Source organism: Empidonax traillii, unplaced genomic scaffold (assembly GCF_003031625.1).
Source record: "Empidonax traillii isolate 1590-97213 ecotype Southwest subspecies unplaced genomic scaffold, ASM303162v1 scaffold350:size764500, whole genome shotgun sequence".
Classification (NCBI taxonomy): domain Eukaryota; kingdom Metazoa; phylum Chordata; class Aves; order Passeriformes; family Tyrannidae; genus Empidonax; species Empidonax traillii.
Window position 1 is genome coordinate 182,367 of NW_020955543.1, and position 23,407 is coordinate 205,773.

At 37.2% G+C, this 23,407-nt stretch overlaps 1 protein-coding gene across 1 annotated transcript in view; it reads left to right on the plus strand.

Moving 5' to 3' along the window:
• The window catches only part of DPP10 (dipeptidyl peptidase like 10), a 264,172-nt gene that overhangs the window by 40,232 nt on the left and 200,533 nt on the right, over positions 1–23,407 (plus strand). The window contains exons 2-3 of the mRNA XM_027892407.1: positions 10,894–11,008; positions 19,243–19,338. Coding sequence (XP_027748208.1) covers positions 10,894–11,008; positions 19,243–19,338 — 211 coding nt within the window. The remainder of the gene's footprint in view (positions 1–10,893; positions 11,009–19,242; positions 19,339–23,407) is intronic.

The window sequence follows — 23,407 nt, forward strand, 5'->3', positions numbered from 1 at the left end:
CTCCTACCTTATTGGGTGGCTCACATTTCTTCATGAAACGTAATGGATAAAGAGCCTTTGAAGTGTTATGTGTAGATAGGGTTGACCACTAGCTAAGAAGAATTTGCAGGGGAAAAGGCTGGACTTTTACATTATCTGGAAGTATACTGGAAAAAAAAAAAATCAATGAATCCTGTAAAATAGACAAGAAATTCCTGATAGGATTTTTTTTTTTCTTGATGATATGGTTTTTTAATATTTTTTTTTTCCTGATCACCTCCCTGGTATTTTTTTCCCTAAAAAATGCAGGAGTAAGCCATATCTTTATTTCTGATTGTAGAATCATAGTATTCCTGTGCTTAAAATAAAATTCCAATTTTTGGAAAAGCAAGTAACTTAATCACGAAGAGGACTGTGAAAAAACTAAATGATAAATTTCTAATCAGAGTCCAGTGATACTGGCCAAATAATTTTGTTTGCTACAGTTTTGTTCACAAATATTTGCATAAAGAGATGCTGGTTTACCATTCTCACATGACCTTGGGAAACTCATCCAACTTTCTACTGCCTCAGATCCCTCTAAACACAGAGATTACAGTGTTCCCTTTTCTGATACTGACACTCTGGTTTATTTGCACTTTATTTATAGAAATTCTGCCTTAAATAATATTTAACAGTATAAATATTCAGTGATACGTGTATGTGTGTACATACGTATGTGCACACAGTCTTATTAAGGCACATTTGGATTTAAATTACTTGTTCTATTTGTAAGTAACTTCCGAGTAAATCTGAAAACAAATAGAAAAATACTGATGTAAATTTGCAAAATAACCTTTAAAATGTGCTCCGTGTTTTGACAACTCCTGATTTAATCTCAGTCATGTAAAAAAAATACATGTTTTTGCAATTCCGTTCTCCAGGACTCTTAAATGGCACAGAATTAACTGTGTGTGCACGTACCTGAACACAAATTTTGTGGTTTTTTTTTTTTTTTTCCCAAAACACAATTTTGGTTTTTTCTAACCTAGCAGTGATCTTACTTGAAAGTCATGCACCAGTGCAGAGCTGTTTTGAACTCTTAAATATAGGGACACTGTGTTTTATTTAAATTGTAAAATTATGTGGCATAAACTTGAATATGACTTACAGGACATTACTGCAGTTTAGTAACCTTCCCTGTTTATCTAACCTTCAGTGAAGTGTGATATTGTGTTATCAAACAGATCTGGACATTAATGGCAAAACTGGTGGTGTCAGTTTAAAAAGTCTTCTCTTATGGGACCTTGCAAATACATTGAGAAATAAAAATACGTTTTAAAACCTTTTTTTTTTTTTTTTTTTTTTCTTAAGCAATCAGGTATACTTTGTATAACTTTGTTTCTGAGCAATGAAAAGGACAAATTCCATCAAACAGCATTGTTATATCTGTAGAAAGATCTGTGAGTATGCAACATGTATAGCCTGTATTCATCTATTTTTTATGAGGTTTTTTTTTGAGATACAATATTTTACTTGGTTGAGGGATTTTTCTTCAACATAATAAGAATGGAAGAAATATGTTACTATCTTATGACATTTCATTAAAGTTAGGATCAGTAGGAATATGTGAAAATACCCTTTTAGCCATAAATGACTGTGCCAGTATTTATATAGACTTCTTCTGTTACATCATAGTAACTTGAGTAAAATCATGTTTTTATCTGCTGCTTTGTCATCTTTTTCTGTCCTTGACATTACTTGCTTTAGTAAAATACTTTAGGAGTTTTCTTTAATTATGGCAAATGAATTGTTGATTTCCTCTGGATGCTAACGATGCATGGAAATGAGCTGTTTGCTGTAGTTCCGTGTAATCCTGCAGGCAGTCTTCAAAATGCAGAGATACCTTTTCATAATCAGACAAAAATCTCATTAGCTTCAAGATGAGATTTTTGGAGGAAAAGAAGGAGTAGCATGGTGTGAATATTGGAGCTTTGGTCCGATGAGAACACAGGGAACATAACCTGAAGTCACAGCAGAGCCTTCAGTGAGACTGAAACACTCAAAAGGGTGTGTGACTCCTCTTGACAACCAAGAGTGTGCAGATGAGAGTTGCAGGGGAGGTTGGAAGAGTATTGAAAATAGTTTTGCTTAATAAAGCAGCTGTTAATTAGCTGTTACTCTGTTACATGCAGAAATTGCTATTGGTAGGGATTCTGTAGTTTTCATCTATCTACATCTTGTCAGAACTTTGTTATTCTCCTTAACTCTCCAGGTATTTATGCTGGACTGGAAAGAGAATACAGTATTTTTATTTCTGAAACTTTGTAAAAACAAACTATAAAATGTTGTGAATACAGGATGAAAAGGGATAACAACTTTGAAATCCTGAGGCTCAATAAGGTTGCCTCTGATGCTGCAGTAACTCTACATGGCATTATACCTCTTCATAGAAGTGTGTTGCATTCAACTCAGCTCCCAAAAGCCAAAGGAATTCCCTTGCCTTCTATAGCTTTTCTCTACATTGTGACTTTTTTATAGTTCAAATACAAACCAGTTCTGTCATCCATTGTTATTTTATCCAAGTCTCACTCTGCCCCAGTTATTCAACCATCCTTATGGCACTATTTTCTATGACCTGCATTTTCCGTATTTCCTTTAATATTGTGTACCATGATAGTTTGCTTCCTCCTCCTTGTTTTTCTGTGCTGAAAATGTGAATGCTGCTGTGTTAGTTAAAAAAAAACGGAGGGCCACAGGTTTTCACTTGTGAATGTGCCACACTGTTTTATCAGTTGTGCTGACCCATCTCTCTGCTTTTGTGTGTATTGCATGCATGAGTAATGACCAAAATTTTAAACTCATCTGCTGTGATTAGACCTTGGACAAGGATTTTGGCAGAATGCTTTAGAAGTTAGGCTTTTACTTGTTTGTCTAATGTAATAGCTAGCTCATTGTGTTTGAGCAAATGTTACAAGGTACACTGAAAAATGAATGGGAAGATGTGGAATGTATTCTTAACACTGGCTGTAATACATTAAATAGATTCCATAAATGTTTCCAATCTTTTTCTGTGAGTAGTTGGAACTGAGGTTGTTGACAAAGCTTTTCCAAAATACCCCAAATTACCAAAACTCAGGTCATGAATAGGCACTTGCAGGTCCAGGGAAAATTTCTCTCTCCTTAGAACAAAAGCAATGAAGCTGAAAGAAAGCACGAAATGTTTTGCAAGGTTAATAACCAGTGTGAGTGATCAACACCTCTCAGAATGACTTATTTGTGCCCATTTATTGTTTTAGTTTATTTTCACTTAGAAGAGGTGAGCTCTGCTTTGTTTTAGTTGTTTTGGCCTAGGTTTGTTTTCAGGTTGCCTCTGCGAAAGGAGAGCTTTGTCTTACCAGTGCAGCCCAAAAAAATAAAAATATGAAGACAGATTGTTCCCATATCCAAAACCTGCACCTGTTCTGGGCAGGGTAATTACTAACAAGCTGCTCTCTTTCTAAAATGGCCATTATCCACAGAGCTGATAGAGTCCTGCATTCCCGTTAAAGTGGCATTTTACAATGACTCGAAAAAAAAAAAGCCAATGTTTTCATGAATAAAGATATTGACCGGGGAAAGTAATTGTGTGGCCATAATCATTCAGACAAGAACTGGAGCAATAGGATCTTATAACACAGCAAACGGTAAAGGGAACATGAGGGATGAAAATGGTGGGTACTTATGCAAATGGATTATAACTATCCTCTGCCACTTCGTGGATCTGTCTTTTAGGCTCTCTCTGTCTAGGCCATGGGATTAGTCAAAAAGAGCTGGAAAGGAATGGACACAATCATTTGATCACAAAATCAGAATGGTTGCTGGGGTAATTTCCCTTCAAATTGCACACTGCACACCCAAGGCAGGTACTTTTTAATATTAATTGCAAGAGCAGCTCTATAAAGAGTTTTGTAAAGACTGCAGCATTTCTGTTATAAGTATCTTGAATCTGTCTTTTAAAACATCTGAAATGCAATATGAAACTATTTGTCTTTTTTCATTTATCACCTACTCTTCATGTTTGGGGAATACAAATGGTAAGAGTTTAATGAAGTAGATGCTGGAGGCATCATTAAGTGATATTGTCATGATACATCTAAACTACAGAGAGACTCATTCTCATTCCTACTGCAAAGCAAATTACATTTGCTCTTCCTATCTAATACATTTTGCCCCTGAAATTCTTGCCAAAATAGGGGAAGGCTATGATTCTTCTTAGTGCTTTCCTCTGTAGGCTTTGTCCTGGTGAGAATACAGGAAGAGTATATTAAAAAAACCAAAAGGCAGAAGAAAGCAGATTCATTTAAGGCTTCGAAAGATGCCATCCTGGCAGAGACTGCTACAGACCGTGGATCCTCTAACTGAGGTACTTCGTCTGCCTTCCATACCTCAACACAATACCAGGCAGCCACCAGACGCTGCTGCAGCTCAGTGCTGGTGGATTTTCCGTTCCAAACACCCCCAGTCTAAGAGCCAACAGCATTGTGCATCTGCACACCTGCACCACTGAACACTTCAGCCTGGTAAAGTTCACTCCAGACTGCAGAAACAAGGGCAGAATCTCTGCTTTCACTTTGAGCTTTACCCAGCTCTACCCACAAACTGGTTGAATTCTTGTTCTTAATTTTTATAGAAAAATGCATATTTTCTATATTTGGCTCATCTCACCATTTATCACCTGGGTAAATCACAGCATGGGCAGGTAGTTCTGGGAGAAAAAGCAGTTTGCCTAAAGCCACCTCCCAACGTTAGCTTGTTTTTGACAGTGTCCCAGAGAGTATGCTGGATTTTAACTAATCTGCATCTTCTAGAAAAGCCTAGCAGAGGCACTCTGTAGTCCCCTGGCCAGTGCCCTTCCGTGTGCCTGCTTCTACCAGGCAGTCTCCACAGCTTCTGGCATTATTTCCATTGTAGAAATTGTGCAGTGCTTTACACAAATAGCTTTCCAAGAAATCAGGAAAATGCTATTAAGATAATTCACAAACATGACTTATTAATGCAGCAGGTTGCGCCAATATTTTCCAACCTTTTGTTGTCTTAAAACAACCTTAGTTGCACATGTTTGCTAGAAAAAAAAAAGTCTTAAAGACTTGTTATCTCCATTGATTAACAATAAAACTGTGCAAGTCAGTAAGTTTTAGGAAGGAAGCTATGATTTTCTTTCTGGTTATGCTGTTTACAAGAAAGACTGTAAGTTTATTCAGGTAGAAATATTGAAATATTTAAAGGGTTTTTGTGTTTTCTTTAAGATACTAAATCTCTCAATTTTAAATGTTTCTTTTTCCAAAATTGATATCCCCAATACTATTTAAAATATGCACTTGCTTTTCTATGTCAAGGGATAGAAAATATTTCCAAATGAAATACTTTTAACAGAACTTAGTTTCCCATTGTTGTTCCTATTGTAGCGGAAACTTGGGTCATATCCTGTTTTTACAGTCACACAGCTATTATGGAAGTAATTTTGTAGGTTTTTTTTTTGTTTGGTTTTTTTTTTAAGATGAAAGATCCACATCATGACCTGCATCTCATTCAAAAATAGAGAACATTTCGGAACTGCTGAAAGAGGTTGCAGCCTTCTATTACAGGGTTACAGTGTTGGTGTATGGGGGGAAAGCAAGTGACATCATCTGCATGGACTTGTGCAAGGCTGTCCCACATAGTATCCTTGTCTCTAAACTGGAGAGGTGTGGATTTGGCAGATGAAGCACTCGATGGATAAGGAATTGGCTGCGTGGTTGCACTCAAGGAGTTGTGGTCAATGGCTCAGTGTCTGAGAGGAGAGCAGGGCCAGGTGGTGTTCCTCAGGGGTGGGACTGGGGCTGTTTAACATCTTTGCTGGTGACATGGACAGTGGGATTGAGGGCACTCTCGGCAATTTTGCCAATGACACCAAGCTGTGTGGTGTGGTTGACACCCTGGAGGGCAGGGATGCCATCCAGATGGATCCCAAGAGGCTTGAGAGGTGGGCCTACGAGAACATCAGGAAGTTCAAAAATTCCAAGGGCAAGGTCCTGCACATGGGTTGTAGCAATTCCAAACACAAATAAGATTGAGTGGAGAGTAGGGCAACTTTGAGGAGAAGGACTTTGGGATGCAGGTGGATGAAAAGCTCAGTGTGACTTGGCATTGTGCTCTTGCAGCCAGAAATCCAGTTTTATCATGCACTGCATCCAGAGCTGCGTGGGCAGGAGGTCAAGGGAGGTGATTCTGCCCCTCTACTCAGCTCTCAAGACCTCACCTGGAGTGCTGCATCCTGTTCTGGGACCTCCAATGTAAGAAGGACCTGAACCTGTTGGAGGGAGTGCAGAGGAGGCCACGAATGTGCTTGGAGAGCTGCAGTGTCCTTTCTGTGAAAACAGGCTGAGAGACTTGGGACTGTTCAGCCCAGAGAAGTGAAGGCTCTGGAAAGACCTTAGAGCACCTTCTACTACCTAAAGGGGCTACAAGAGAGCTGGAGAGGGACTTTTTGCAAGGGCATGGAGTGATAGGACAAGAGAGAATGGCTTTAAACTGAAAGGGGAAACGTTTACATTAGACGTAAGGAAGAAATTCTTCAGTGTGGTGAGGCACTGGAACAGGTTGCTGAGAAAAGCTGTGGATTTCCTGGCAGTGTTCAAGACCAGGCTGGATAGGGATTTAAGCAACCTTGTCTAGTGGAAGGTGCTCATGGCAGAGGGGTTGTAATTATATGATCTTTAAGGTCCCTTACAACCCAAACCATTTTATGTTTCTATGCCCTAGACTGTGATATTCAAAGCCATATCTTGCTAGTGCTTTAAAGATTTTTATACTTGCAGTGAATCAGTTTGTCATCAGTGTGTAAGTTCTGTTTGGAGAGGGACTATATATTTGGAAATCAGCCTAGAAAAGGAGAGAGAAAAATGCTTCAGCATATTTGCCTTATATTTGCCTTGTGTGTTTGCTGGGTATATTTTTTTTCAGCATTTCCTACTGAAATACCTTGTTTTGCGGTGGTGAGTGGGATTTAACATAGAGGGATGCTGAAAGGCTGAGATGACTCATGTTTTCCTTTGACAGCCTCCACCTGTCATCCCTCTCACATCCAGTTTGCAGGTTTTTGTTTTAGTCTTTCTTTTGATTACTACTGCAGAATTTGCAACCTCTGTAAGGTTATATCATACATGTAGTACATGTTTTTTTTAAGACCGGTGTTTTCTTTTGGTTTTTTTTTTTCAAGAGATATTAAATGGAGACAATCACAAAGCAGAAACTTTAGGCTCTTAGGCTACAGTGTCCAGTTGGTTATATGTGCCGAGTTCCCTCATGCTGCTAAATAAAAGCTCTTGGTAAATGTGGTCTTTAGCATTTGGCAGGAGTAGGCATTAGGTTCTCTAACATTGGCGGACAGTTTTTTGGGCATGCAGTATTTAATTTTTCTCTTTGTAGCTGTGTTTTACTAAGGTATTAATCACAAATTACATTCAGAAAGATACATTACTTAAGGATTTTTTTTGGCAGCAGTGCAATTAAATGGTTTGTGAAAAAGCTACTTTAAATAATGAGAAAACTTGCAATTGCATTATGCTTTGAGCAGCCATTTTCTGATTCATTAGAGGTGGATTGTAAAATCTATAATAACATAACAGATAGTGTTATATATAAACCACCATATTCAGGAGTTGGTATTTTTTTCAAACCACATTAATAGAAGAGCCTATTTAGAAGATTAGATCCTTAAATCTCCATCTGTGTGTTCAGTTGTTATGTGCCAGTTTGCAGTTAGTTATGGGGAAACTGTGATGTCAAAAGCTTCTCATTGTGTGGTTCTCTGTGATGTTTCTTTTTGAATGTCTCTATCTTCTAGTCACTCTCAGAAAGGACAGCTTCTGTCTTGCCACAGTCCAACCATCTATTTATCTACCTTTTGCTTATGGCCATTTTTAAAGGCAGTGTGAGGCTGAAACTATTATTAAAGAACAGCAGCTTACTCTGTTTCAAAACTTTTTAGGTTACAGTCCAAAAGTTGAATTGGTTAACATCAAAAGAGTTGATTGCAGATATCCTTCATATTAATTGTACCATGAATTCACCTTATTATAGTAATTTTCTAATATGTCATCAAATATTGTATGTTTGTTTACAAGAACTTTATAAATGTCTTACAAGAATGTTGTCACTCAATTAAAAAAATTTCATGACCTTTTATAAATTCTAATATAAAATAACTTGATTCAACTCATAAATTGTATCCAAATATCGAAACCAAGTACTTTAATGGGAGATGAGTTCTTTGTATGCCAGTCTCCAAGATTTCAGCTATCTGAGAGCTCTCTTCTTTCTCACTGTGGGTACCTGTAAGCTTTGTATGATCAATACTTGATTGAACTGTTTGCTATTCTCGTTGCAAAAATTTGCACAAGTATTTTGAATGAAGCCTTATTTTTAGAAACTGAACAATAGTCATGTCTGCAAAGAAGAACCTTTTGAATAACGAGGACTTGGTACGATTTTTAGAGGCTTTGGTACATCCATGAAGTTATGCAGCTTCTGTCATTTGAAGCCAATCTTTTGGAATAGGGTTTTACGATGCTCAGAGGGAAACTACTGTTTTCTCACCACCGCTTGGTTTTATGAGCTGCTAGTTCTTTTATCTGTCAAATGTCATATAAATAAGGCTAATACTGTTATGTTTAGAGTAAGTTTGTGTTTTCTAGACTGTGTTCTTAACATTAAAATAATTCTTACTTAAGGGAAAATAATAGCTTGAGTAGGAATTTAAATGCAGGACTCAGAAGTTCTGTATTTTTATGAAAAGGCCGTGGATCATTGCAATGTCAGCATGGTCAGGGCTATCCAGAAAGGACTGAACCATGCAATCCTCAGATCCTCAGGATCACCAAAGAGGCTCATGAAGCCACCATGCAGGCCTTGAAAACCTGGTCTTTAAGGCTTGTCAGGAAGCTGCTGTGATAGTTTATGTTTCACAGGGTGGGAGGGAATCTGAAGGAGCTGAAGAGAATGAGGGGTGCAGGCAGGCTTGCATGGGGCTGGGAACCAGGGGCAATGGGATGGAGAACGGAGATGGATCCCAGGAGTTCCTGCTGACACCATTTTTTCCTCCTGTGAGCTGAGGACAGGAGTCCTGACCTTCACTTAAAAACCCACTGGTATCAAAGATGTGTGATTGGTCATGGTAATCAGGTTCTTTTGCACGGTGATTCCTGGGAAAACTGAACAGAGTTCAGTGTGGGAGGGACTGGCCTTCATGTGCTTGTCTTTCCTGAAAAAAGCGACAAGGGAGAGAAACTGTCTTTTACAAGCAGAAATGAACATCTGAGGGGATAAAAAGATATTAAAAAGTTAAAGACAGTGTTGGAGCTGCTGTTGTGGGAGATGTGTGGTGCTGAGGTTGTGTGTGCCAGCTAAGAAGTCACAAGAGCATTGCCACTTTCTGTTAAGGCTTCTCCGTTTCACACTCATTATAACTCAGAAAAGCAAAATGAAATAATGCACATGTGAAAAAAGTTTCAACATGCTTTTGGAAACTTATAAAACAGAGCAAGGAGGTGCTAAGTTGCTTTCCTGCGACTTAGTCCTCCCTATAGAACAACCTGGCTGAGGTGGCTGTCCTCATCCCTCTGCCCTTCTGCCCAGTGGAAAAGATGAAAGAGCGTTCTCGGTGTGTATCACGGGATTAACAAAACCAGTATTGAGGATCAAATAGGAGAGACTCCACGTAATCTCTCATCTTTCGTGGCACATTCCCTGTGCATTCAGTGGAGAGGCAGCCTCCCAGGGCTCTGCTGGTGCATGTCCTGGCAGTGGGAGGGGGAGAAAGGCGTTTACATGCTGTTGTCTTCAAGGGCAAGTGTGAACTATAGCCATGTTTTTGCTCCACCTGGTATTTAGTTGGAGCTTAGTGGGAGCTTGTGCTGATTGTGGAGTGCTTGTATAAATACCTCATCTTTGTAAGTAGAATGAAGTGGGATCTTCTCACAAGTTCCTCCCAGGTTCTTTTTCTCAATCTTGCCGTAGCATTTAATTCTGTGATACTAAAAGTATGGGTAATTGTGGCAGAGAAACATTTATGCTTTCCAGATATAGATAGAAAAAAAAAATATTGTTTTCTGTGAGGGAAAGTTAGGGTTGTAAGGAACAATTGTACTCTTTTTGTCATTCTGTTGTTAGATGTTTACGTGCTGTTTGGTCTTAAACTGTACCATGAACATAGACAATGCATTGCTATTACTGACAAACCTAAATGGTGCCTGGCAGGAGGTAAACATGTAACCACAAAGGATGTAGGTTTAAGTGCACTAGTAGTTACAGAAGCATTCATTTAACATTTGTTATAAGCTACTGTTGTTTTTTTATAACTAATAGGGGAGCAGTTAACAGTTGATTTACTGTATAGGGAAAAAGAGCTTGTAGCTTCAGATGGAATATTTGCAGCCTCAGGCAGTTTTGTTAATGTTTTCTATTACAAATAAGTTTAATAGCGTACATTAAAAAGGATGTGTATTTAAACCTTTATGGTCCATACCATGTTAGGTAGAATTACAGTAAATTGCTACATTTCATTTCTGTAATTATCTTATAAACTGATAGTGATACTGTCCTGAAGTTTATGTTCAGCACATTTGAACACAGGTTGCATTTTGGACAGCTTGCATCAGATCGTTTGATTGTCTCTTAGGGGTATAAAATTACATATATATATATTAAAAAAAGAGAGGGATCTATTAAAAAGTGTAAGAGTTACACACCTTTGGATGACTCTGTGTACTGTGGAGAAGGGAGGGATCATGAGCACCTCCCATCCTGTGATTATGAGTATGCACTGAGCAATTTTCCTATTGCTAATAGCTCTAGAAATGTATGTTTGTGAAACATGGTCTTCTCCTTTTATTTTATTTTTTTCCATTCCTATAGGAACTTGGAAGTAACAGCCCTCCGCAGAGGAACTGGAAGGGAATTGCTATTGCGCTGCTGGTGATTCTAGTTGTTTGTTCACTCATCACTATGTCAGTCATTCTTTTAACCCCAGGTAACCTACTTTTTCTTTTTTTTTATCTTATTAAAGGTGTATGGTTCATAATTCAGTCATTAAAAGTGACATATGATTGTTAAAGTATCTCTTGCCTTTGAGCGTTTTTAACTTGTGGCTACTTCAAATTTTGTGCCTGTAGCGACTCAGCAGTTACTGGAGGCCTTGAGGAGCAGAAGGACTTGGGTTTGGCAATAGGTCCTTAGGATTGTGTTAGCCTTGGGATGGCTACGAGCAGTCCTCATTAGCCCCAGCAGATTTGAGCTGACTTTAATATTTTGTCACTTGGGCTGTAATTTTGTATTCACATGTGAGCTAAGAGAAAGCTGCGTGTCATGGGAAACAAATTCCCAGAATGAAACTTCTCACCGAATCAGAACATGCATCTTTCATATATATATGCACGAGCTTCTTCCCTTTCCTTTCTCTAAAAAACAAAGAACGGAAAATTAATGGTTCAGTCACAGCAAAAAAAAAGGGAGAGCACAAGTATTAGATAAAAAGAGCAGTTAGACCTATAAAATTATTATGGTGGTGTGGTTTTTGTTTGTTTGTTTGTTTTGTTCTAATAAGATTGGAGTTATTTTTCCAAAGGCTTTCTTTTTAATACTGGGTCAGCAACCCTTTAACTATATCTTAGAACCTGAGAAGGAAACACTGCACAAGTTTTAAAGAAAAAATACCTTTGAATTCTTTTGTCAGTTTTAAAGTTACAATGTAAAGTGCCTGATTTGCATGGCATGCTTGGAAGGTAAATATTACTCTGAGTATATTCTGCCACTGGAGTGCCCCAATTGTGTAAACCAAAAGGTTATTAAAGTACTTTTTAGTTAAATAATGGTTCCATACTATGTGGCCATCAAGGGAAGCCTGCTGGGTCTGTGCATGAGGAAGTGCAGCACCAGACCACTGCTGCTTGGAGGGTGGTGAGACTGAATGGAAAAGGGTCCCTTGGCAGAGGGAAGGACACAGCTGGAGAGAGTATATAGGAATACTATGGACTGTTCTGCTCTTCTGTTTTGTGTAAATATCTGCTACACATACCTGGTGCTGTCCAAAGTGACTGCCTGTTTCCACATTGAATACTTTGAGAAAAATAAAAGCAAAGTAGTCTCAGTGTATAGGAGTTTCTTCAGGGAATAACAGAAAAGAGATTTTGAGAGCAAATGGTAGTGTCTCCTGGTACACTTTAAGACAGAAGAATGTTTTCTGTTTCAAGGAGAGGTAACTTTTTTGGAAGACTTGCAAAAAATCAAATGTTATGGTGGAATCTACAATAGTAAAGATCAGTTGTGGCTCCTATATCTATAGAGAATTATTAATGATGTAAAAAACATAAACTGAAGTCTTTGAAGGCACCCATGGAAAAAGAATAAACAACCTAGGGAAATGTTAACTTTTTGTTTAAAATATGTTAAAAAAGCTCAGCGAATTACAACACCTCCAAGGCTGTTTCAAAATCCAGAGACCTTACTTGGAAACTTGCATAAGCTGGGACCTACATTTCATTTCAAGCCATGCGAGTGAAAATTAGTTCTGTCAGCTCAGATTCTCCAAGATATCCCATAGAGACTGTAAAGCTTGATATAAATAAAAATCTTTTTCCCAGAGTGATCCAGGTCTCTAAGACTGGGCTTTCTTGCAGGTTGGAAATGTTTACCAAAGAAAGCTTTGGAGGCACACTGTAGGACAGCTGCTTTCCCTGTTTTGACCCTGATCAGTGCTGTTCCCCCTTCACTTTCATTATTAATTATTATCTCTTTGGAAGAAAATATCTTTATACTCTGCTGGTCTGCTGGCAGGTTTTAAGATCTACAGCTGAAGCTATTTTGTCATGAAAATATTTAAGATCACTTTGGGATGTTTGCATTTGGGGGGAGGAGAAATTTGGAGACCCCTACCACAGATCTGGCTTTTGCAAGGTGCTCAGTTCTAAGGTGCTGCTAATCTGTAACTATAAATACCTGGGTTTGCAAATTCTTCTCATAAAATATAGTAGATCTGAGTTTAGGTCTTCAGTCAAATAGGGGGAATTATGTCCTGTGTTACCCTGGGATACTTCAGAGTGCATTGCTTATTATTTCTAGTACTGTTTTGAGCATCAGAGAGTTCTTTCCCTGTTTAGTTCTGCCTGCACGGATGGGTGCTTTTTAGATTTCATGTAAATTCCCCTAAACACTGTACATCGTGCTGCTTCTTTTTATGGAGATGATAATCATTTCAGATGGTGGTTGCTCAGAAGCCTGGTTGTTTCATTTGTATTTATTTTGAGGCAAAAGTGTGTTTACTGATATGTCAAATACAACAGCAACGTCTCTTTTGCTCAAAGTTATTTATACATTGTTTTGTCCACAGTATAAGAAACTCTTAGCTCTGTGTACACTAACAGCTGTCATTTGAATTCTCTCAAACTTTGAGCAACAGCTTTCCTGCCTTTTTTAGTAGAGGGATCAGTGCTTCCCTATGAGATAACAAGTTTTTAAAAGAAAGTGTAAGTTAGATGTAAAAGGTTTCAGAGAGGCTCTAGGTTCCAGTAAATATGGAAATGGTATTAAAACTAAAAGGAAATTCTTTCTTTTTTTGTTGCTGCTGTTATTTTTTAGTACATTTTATTGCATGAAATATAACTTGAATATGCAACAGAAAGCAGGAACTGTGTTGACATAAGAGATGTATTTTAACGTGCTAATATCTTAGCTTCTGTTCAAATCTGAAGCATCTGTGTTGTAATTATGGTTGTGGTTTCGGTAAATTGTACCAACAGTACTAGTAATATTTTGGTACATTTTTATCTTGCTTTTAATCTATAATAATACTCAGAAACTTTATAAACATCTCAGTGTTCTCAACAAAGATATGGAAAAACTGAAGACCAGATCATTCAGTGATGTAAGACATCAGTGGCAGAGTCTGAAAGGAATAAGGACATTCTCTATGGAATAAGAAGTACATTAAATAAACCCCATTGCACCCATCAGGTAGAAATTGCTACACTGCTCCATACTTGGGAGTAGAAGGCAAATATCCCTGCTAGTTTTCTTCAAAATTAAATTAGTGCTAGGCTAAAGAAAGTGCGTGAAGATACAAAAGAACGAGGTTACTCTCGTTAAAGCAAGGAACTGGAGTGTGGAAAAAATTGGGAGTTTCAGAGTGGGAGCCTGTTCGTCCTCTAGGGCAACTTAATTATGGCTCTAGTTATTTTTATTTAATATTTGGAGTTGATTGCTTGATAAGTATTTAGGACAAAACTAAAGAAAATACCCTGTGAATAATCTTATAAATATAGCTTTATAGTAGGAATTAGTGGCCAGTGCAGAAAGAGAAATAGCTGTTTATGACATGCCATCATGTTTATATGTCAGTATAAATATAACAAAGATATCCTTCTTGTTCTGCTTGTATTCTATTTCATGTTTTCAAAGTTTCATCACATACCTGCACATACTGAAATATTGATAGGTAGATTTTTAGAGATCAGTTCCTGCCTTTAAATCAACATTTTTTTTTTCTTTTTGCTTTGCATCGTGACAGTATGTTCCCCATTGCAGGAATTATGTGAATACCTATCTGATTGACCACTGTGGATCTGTATTTCAAAACTGAGAAATGCCCAATTGGAAGGATTAGCACTTGAAAGCTTTTACAAGGAAAACCACCTGAGAATGGTCTAAGTGTTGTACAAACATTTCCACCCTTATATAGGTATTTTGCGACAACACTTAAGGCTGTGTTTTCATTTAGGGACTGACAGTAGTTCTACCTTCATGTTAACTTACAGTTTCTGAAGATGGGGCAGACTGGAATGCTTTACCCAGGACTTCTTTACCGAGACATTGATTTGGGCATTTAAACCATCCCTGCTGATAGATGTACTTACTGTTGAGCAAAGTGGCATGTACCTCTAATCACAGACTCAGAGAACACTTGGTGTTTGCTTTGCTGTCACATGATGAAAAAAAAGGACGGCTTTAGAGAAAAATTCCTTTAGAGAACATTTAGGCCAGCCAAGCTGGCAGAAAATGCTCTTTTAAAAATGTTTTGAGAAGCGAAGAGAATCCATTTGGGTTATATACAAGAGCAAAACTGTTTAGAACAGGGTTAGGACCAACCCTTCGATACCATCTCTCATATTATTCTTAAATGAATAGAAAATGAAGTAAACATTTTTTTTTTTGATGTGGAGAATGATTGCCAGAAGATACAGACTCCCTGTACTGTCCATTGGCAATCAGCTTTTCATATGTGACTACTTATGGCAAGCTTTTCTTTCCTTTGTCATACAAACATGATGTAAAGTAGACTAATTCCCAGTTATCAGCATACCTGTTAGCTTGCATTCAGTTTACTAGTGGTGTTCTTCCATGGAATTTAACATGAAGCCTTTATCCTAATTTCCAGCATGAAAACACTCTTTCCATAGAAAAGTCAGTAGGGACCTTTACTTAATGATATACTGCACAACATAATTATTAGTTTTATTTGCTAAGTTAGAAGGTAAATTTTATGGATGTGTAGGCTACTTTTAGCCTGCAGAAATAATATCCTATAAAGTCATGAGAAGTAACGAGGCTATTAATTTCTACTTTTGCAGTCTTCTAGTTTAGTAAGCATAAACAGGTTTGGAATTAATACACATCAGTTGTTGAACTAATTTTAATTGTATGTACCCTTAAAAAGTAGCCTTTTAGTTTTTAACATTTGATTTTGGTTGTGTCTTCTATAATCTGTGTCATTATATATATATAAATATATATATAATTTTAGAATGAAATAGAAATCTGTGGCAAATAGTGTGAGGACACTGGAAATATGATTCCTTCAAGGGATAATTCAATAAAATTTACAACAGGAATGAAAAAGATAGTAGGCTACTTTGTAATGTGGTAATAAATACAAAGTGGTAAAAGGCAATCTTAAAAAAAACCCAAACAAGTACATACTAGAATCAAAGAATAATTTTGGTTCAAAGGGACCTGAAAGATCATGTTCCAACCCCCTACCATGGGCAGGGACACTTTCCACTAGACCAGGTTGCTCAAAGCTGCATCAAACGTGACCTTGAACACTTCCTAGGATGGGGCATCCACAAGTTCTCTGGGCAGACTGTCACCACCCTCACAGTGAAGAATTTCATCTTAATGTCTAATGTAAGCCTGACCTCTTCCAGTTTAAAGCCATTGCCCCTTGTCCTGTCACTCCAAGCCCTTGTTCAAAGTTCCTCTCCAGCTTTCTTGGAAACCCTTTAGGTACTGGAAGGTGCTCTGAGGTGTCCCCGGAGCCTTCTCTTCTCCAGGCTGAACAACTCCAACTCTCAGCCTGTCATCATAGGAGAGGTGCTCCAGCCCTCTGAGCATCTTTGTATACATCCAGTAAAATGTCATGTATCCCTACCCTCTCTTTAATTCTGACCCGTAAGCTCTGGGTTGGCTACTCATCCATCCCCTGGAGGAGCTCTGTGCGTCCCAGGTTGTCACTGATACAGCGGGTGATTCCTCTTCTGTTCTCTCCTGCCTATGAGTATAAACATTGTGAAGTACATACTAAATGTATGTGCTCAAGAAAATTTAACCCAGGACAGTGTTTTTTTTGCACATCGTTTCACATGATGTGCAATTCATCGTGCTGTAGGTAAACCGAGCCTCTGAGATATTGACGCAGTGAAAAGTTAGTGTCAAGGCTTTCAAACAGGGCTCTATTTTAAAGACATAGCATTAGGAGAAAAATTACTTTTCAGACATCTAGTAGAGTTTCACGAAGATGCCAGTTTAGAAATGCTAATAGTAATTTAAAAACTTAAGTTTAAATCCAATTTATATCATGTTTTCTTGGCAGGCATGTGAATCAGAGTACGGAAAGCAGAGCTGGTGTTCTTTTCTTCTCAGATAGCATTTCCGTACACAGCTGATGTATTGTTTTAGTGATTTTTATTAAAGCAGTTAAAAAAAATTTCTGTCTTGGGTAAGACAATTTTTGGCAACATAACAGCTTGTGTGAGCTTGATTGGTAGTTGGCAGAGTGGCAGGATACAAGGGGTCACAATAAGTAGGAGCAGACTCGGGCAAGGTTAGAAGGGAAATCCGTTCAGAATCATAAACAGCATCAGGACTAGAGTGTGTTGAATCAAAATAGGTGATAGAAAACAGCTTGTTGAGCAGTCAGCAACGTTATGGAAAAAGGGGAAAATGGATGTATGAAGAGCCCAATATTTGATGCTGTTAAGTTAGAAGTAGTATTTTGAGGACACGGAATGTATTTTGGAGCTTAGCAGAGCATATATAAAAACATGTGCTTACTTTGAAGATAAAAACTCAGTGTGTGGCAGGACCAAGAGCTAACAAGGTCCCATGATGTGTAAACAGAGGGATTAGGTATGAATCAAGAGAGATAATGTTACTCCGCTGTAAAGCTCTAGTAAGACTGCAGGTGGAATATTGTGTCCCATGCTGGACTTGTAGAATAAAAAAAACAAAACAAACTCAAACAGGGTATTTTGATCCTTGGAAGGTAGGAAGAGGGCAAAAAGCTTATTTAAGGATTAGATTGTTTGTCTTATGAGGGAGGATTTGAACAACTCCGCATGCTTAGCCTTATAAGACACCAAGTGGAAGAAGAGTTGATTATGGTGTTTACAGGGTCCATACTGCGACCTGGGACCATGAAAATGCAGCAGTGCTGTGGCACAAGCAGCTGTGATGGCCTAGTGTCTACTGTAAATTTCTGATGTGCATTAAAAAGGAGTTTCTCCTCAGTACAGCAAGGATGCACCTTATTAATACCAGCAGAAGTGGTTTCAGCAGGCAGTGCTGATGTTTAAAGGCAAAAATATATTATTGCTGTTGATTCCAGTAAGCTTTCAGCTGAGCTTCTAATTGAGAAATTTGGCTGAATAAAGACCAGTAATGAAATTATGTGGGACTTTGTTCTCTGTGAAGGATCACATTTTCATCCAAAACGTTTTTCAGGATAGGACCTTTACAAAGGACATTTCTTTGTTACAAAAGTGCAGGTAACATTGGGTTGACACAAAGATAACAAGATTGCTGCTTGGCTGCTGTGATTTTAGATACTCTCTTTCTCTGGGTCTGTCATCAGAGAAGGTTTAATATCAGGAAGGACAAAATCTGACTAACAAAAAGTTCCTTACATAGAGAAGGTGGATGGAAGGAAGGATGCAAGGGAAAAGCTCACAGAGTGGAGAAATAACTGCAGTAATTTATGGTAATCTGCCCAATAATGACAAAATTATTAAAAAAAGCAGCCTGGGCATTGGTCTGGTTGGTTGTGTAGGAAGTTCATAGCTGCATATTTTTGCTAGGGCACAGGCAACAAACACATGGAGCAGCTTTTGGCAGCTGCTGTTCTAAGTGGCCTGGAGAGGTCAGGTGAAGTGCAGAACTGCTGTTCAATACGTGGTTATTCATGGAAACTTTGTTGTTTTGTGTTTTGGCGCTAAAGCTTTTTGTTTTAATATTACCTCTGATTTCACATGTTATTGTAACAGTTCACTACTGAATCTTTGCTACTTATTTATTTGGCCTACAGCGCAAGGAAAGTGGAATTTAGCTGAGCTTGTTTTCTTTTCTGAAGCATGGGGATGATTTTAGTTGCAGGCAGTTTATTTTTTTGTTTTGAAAGTCAGTGTTGGCTAATGTTCAGAAGCACGATATTCCTGGGTGCTGTCATGTTTGGGAAAAACACAAGGCTGTTAGCCAAATGTTATATTGTTCTTGTCACTGGCAAGCCCAGGCTATAAAATGTGCATGTAGATTTTTTTCCCCCTCGAATTTTAATTTGTAGAATAGGTGAAATTGGTTCCAAATTTACTTACAGGAGTTTTTTACTTTGTTTCTGTCAGCATAAGGTGATCAATATGTCCAACATCCTTTAATTCTCAGGAAATTTTTGTATTGGTTTGTAATCGGACTTGGCTTGCAGTGTGGGGCTGTGGTAAGAAGGAGCTTTGCCACTACAATCCCTATATAATAAATAGCCAGGCACTACATCCTCTGGTTGTCCTGTCCAAAAGCTACCAATTTTTTGTTTCCTGAAGCTTTACTGAAGAAAAATGATACTTTTTCTTGCTGTTAAAAAAAGGAGAAAAAAAAAAAAAAAGCAAGGTATTGTTATCGATTTCAACAGGACCCTCTTGTTCTATAACTGCAATGTTTTGCAAACAACACTGAAAGTATAATTTTTAATAAATATCTAAAATGATCTTGTTATGCTTACTTTAGATGAACTCGCAAATTCATCAGAAAACAGGTTATCCTTGGAAGATCTCTTCAGAAAAGACTTCATAGTTCATAATCCAGAAGCCAAATGGATTAATGGTAAGTGTATAAGCTCTCATGTAATTTGGAAGTTGGTAATAATTTCCAGTATTGACTGTTGTCATTATCCAGACACTCAGAAAGAATCTGCTAAAATTTCAAACTCCCTTGAAGCTGGCCAGTGTCCCAGTTTTCCTTTTACTTCTGAATCATGTCTGTTTCATTAATTTTTGAAGTGGCTTTCCAATTTTAAAGCTCCTTCTAGTAGAAACACACTGAAATTATCTGTTTATGCTCCTGACTCAGCTGGAAGCAGTGATGAAGGATTTTTTAAGAACTAGATCTTGTTTATATATTCACAAGAAGATCAAATCTATTAATATCTGAACTTTGGGATTTGAGAACTGGTTCTCTACACGTCTGGAATAGATTCTTGAATATTTCAATATGCTTGTACAGCTCATGGTCACTTTCTGATGTCTACGAATTGTACGTAGTGCTCTAATTTATTAAATTATTTATAAATGGTATGCAGATTCCTCCCAAATGAAGGAGTTTTAGTGTAAAAAAGTAAACAAATTCAAACTCTTTTTTCAACTCGTTGGCCTCCATTTCTCTTGATCAAGTGGGTTGTTCACATTCTTTCTGTCTGAAAGGAATGTGCAAGTCACACAATAGAAACCATCTGTTTTGTGTCAGTACGGTTGTATCTTTGTATTACATACTCCAGGTGTTATAATCAAAGGAATGACAAGAGGCTTGTGCAAAATAGAGTATTGTTAAGGACTGCTCTGTGGAAGGCAGGAGTTTGGAAATCTGGTGACTTTGTATGTAAATTCAGAATAACTTTGGATGGGAAATAATTCTTCAATTATATTAATCGACTTTGGCATTCAACTATAACTAGAACTGATTGTTATGGTCTATCTTTTTTTTCCAGGACCTGCTCTGATGTTATTTGTTATCCAGTAGTTAAGAGATAGGAGAGGGGATGTTCAGTTTAGTTTCCTGCCCTGCTCTTCCCTCAGTTATTCCAGTGAAAATACAGTTGGAGGAAGATCCTTATACCAGTTTAACCCTTTACTCTTGTTACTAAGAACATTAGTAGTTGTTCATAACGTGTGCATAAAACTCTATGCATGTAGTACTAATTTCAAATTCCAGGGCAATAAAACTAAAAGGTAATGGATGGAGTTACATTAAATATTGTTGATGCTATAAAACATGTAGTTTATTGTATTTTTTTAACTCTGTTCTACAGCCTGTGGTAAGATAAAAGCTTCTTTTATGAGATTTCTGGATGTGTAAAAAGAAATGCAGAATTTGATGCTTAACCCTTCCTCGGATACAGGGTTTTTTTTTCTGGACTTCAAAATCCATCTTAAGAAACTCATACAGTAGAATATAATTTTATTAGTATTGTGCTAAAAATGGAGGTCGTAAGCAATGTAGTCTAAAAGCTGTGAGTTTTTACAGCTATGAACTTTTCCATCACTTCAAAATGATATTAGAAATGCTATTTAATAAAGAAAGGCCCTGTGTTTTATTAACAGTACAGCTGTACTAATATCCAGTCTTTCCACAGTGGTGGTTTTCTGAGTCAATATGACAACTTCTAAGCTTGCAGTTAGGTGTTTTCCTGTGTTTATTTGCCAAAGAAACAATGAAGTCCAATAGTGCAAAAAAGGGAAAGAATCAGTATTTGGCTTATTACAGTATATGTTTGTATAGGAATTAAAGAAAAAGTGGGGATAATTAAGGATTTATTAAATGTTTAGTGTTTCTGATAAACACAGAAAAAAATTGAATAGACTTATTTGTTTTTGCATTTTTTTCGAAAGTACCCAATGTAGTTAATGAAATCAATACCTTGCATAGTGAAAAATAATTAAAAAAATAGTCTTGCAAAGCAGCATTTCTGCTTTCTGCTTCTATTTTTATTTTTAAGACTTAGGATAAGGTACTGTTTTCTTTCCTGGCATGATGGCCTTGCAGTGATGGCATTATATGCATGGAGAATGAAATATAACTTAATATTCAGATTCATTACTGTGGAGCTGAAGGGGAGCATTTGGCATTTTCTTTAGATATTGGTTGGGTAAGTGAACTCTGCACAGGATGATTTTAGCAGAAAATAAACAGCTACTTACTCCTACTACTTTTTACTCCTCTTGAAATAGGATAATTTGTATCTATCTAAAATTTTTATCATCATCCCCTCCCGGGAAGGGATAGGAATAGAGACTGAAAAAGTGGTTCCTGCTGTAAGCAGCTTCTTCAGAGTCTAGAGTATGTTTTGTTGAAAAATGAAAAGCAAGGTTTAGGATTTCAAGTGCTGGATGAATCAGTGTTCTTAGTTAAGGCCTGGTATTTAGCTGCTGCCCTTTAATGAAATTTTATATGCTGATCTTTGAATTTCTATGGCTTTATCTTCCAAGCATGTTATTTCTTCCGTGTTTGAAAGCTCCTCTACTACAAATCCATCCCCTTGTAGTTATTTCTGGAATACTCTTTAATAAGAAAAACTCTTAACATGCAGAAGTTTTTATGGTTCATTTCATTTTTCTGCTTGAAACTGAGTCCACAATTTTATGTGCTTCTCACCAAAGTTAATACTTACTCAAATGTTTAAAGCTGGAGAAGAAATGTTGGTCTTTATCTAAAATAATCAGCTGTTGCCAAAGAAAATAAAAGAAACATTGTGAGCTAGTTTTAAAAGTGACAAAATATATTCACATTCTATATAATATGAGGGTGTACCTGTGCACATATCATTCAGATTTCTTCCTCTCTTTTTTTTTCTCCTTTTTTTTCTTCTTTTTTTGGGTTTCTTTCAGAGATATTTTCTTTTTTTTTCAAACCTGACTTGGATTTTTCTCTTTGTAACAATTAACAAAAGAAAGAGATAATATGGATGATGGCTGCTATTTTTCTTGAAGATAACTTAGTATTTTGCTAAACTTTTTCAATTATAAATTTGATCACTTCTACTGTATTTAAAAGGACGTGGTGGACTTTATACACAACCATCAATCAGTCCAAACCATGTTAGCTGGAAGAGTGTTTGATTTCAGAAATCTTTCCACTTGCTTGGCATAGTTTCGAAGATGTTTGTTGAATGAGAGTACATCTTCCTTTAGCATTGTTGATCGTCAGGTTTTCTAATAGGAAGTGAGAATTTAAAATGCTGCCAGTGAATAATGAAAGTACTTGAACCTGACAGCTCATTGCTGCAGATAAGAGCTCACGTTGGATAGCAAAAAGGCTTGGTTTCCTTAAGTCTAAGCACAAAACTGCAACATAGTGTAAAATATCCAGAAGAATTAAATTTAAGAAAATGCTGCTACTAAATGTCCCTTTTGCTTTCCCTTGACAAAAAAACTTGTTGAGAGACTTAGTGTACCTCATATTGCTTCTGTCTTAGAGTCTGATTGTTCTGCAACAGGGATCTGTCTTTGCTTTGGGTTGGGTTTCAACATCTCATCTCCTGGCAACAGTGTAGTTGGGCAACATTTCTCCTGGGTACTAGTACAGAACACCTAATGGCAGGATGCAGGACTGGAGGGGATACTGAGCAAGTTTTCAGATGACACAAAACTGGAAGGAGCTGTTGACATATCTTTTCAAGGCAAAGACTCTTCAACACTTACTTATTTCTTCCCCCTTTTACAGTTTAATGTATTTTTTTGGATATGATAAAGAACCACTTCATCTCAAGACAGAAATACTTTCACAATGCCTTGAGAACAGTGTCAAGGCAATAGATGTCTGGGTTTATTTTAAGTTAAGGTCTTGTATTTACTTTATTTACTTTTTAATTTTTTTTTTCAATATTGTTTCTAGATATCCTGTGAAAAGCCTCAGAATAAGCTTTTATTTGCTGAATAATATTTACTTGTGCTGATGTGAACATCTTTATTTATTTGCATGCATTGGCTGTATCAGTGAGGAGAAAAGAGAATAGGTGATGGTTTGTTCCCCTTTTGAACATCAGGAAAACCATGGGATTGGTATATGGAGGAGATCACTCTCCTCCCTTCACATTTATTTTGCAAACATATGCTGTGTTTAATAGTGTCTCTCTTTTTAAAAAAAATAATAAAAAAAGAAAAATTATAATATTAAACCA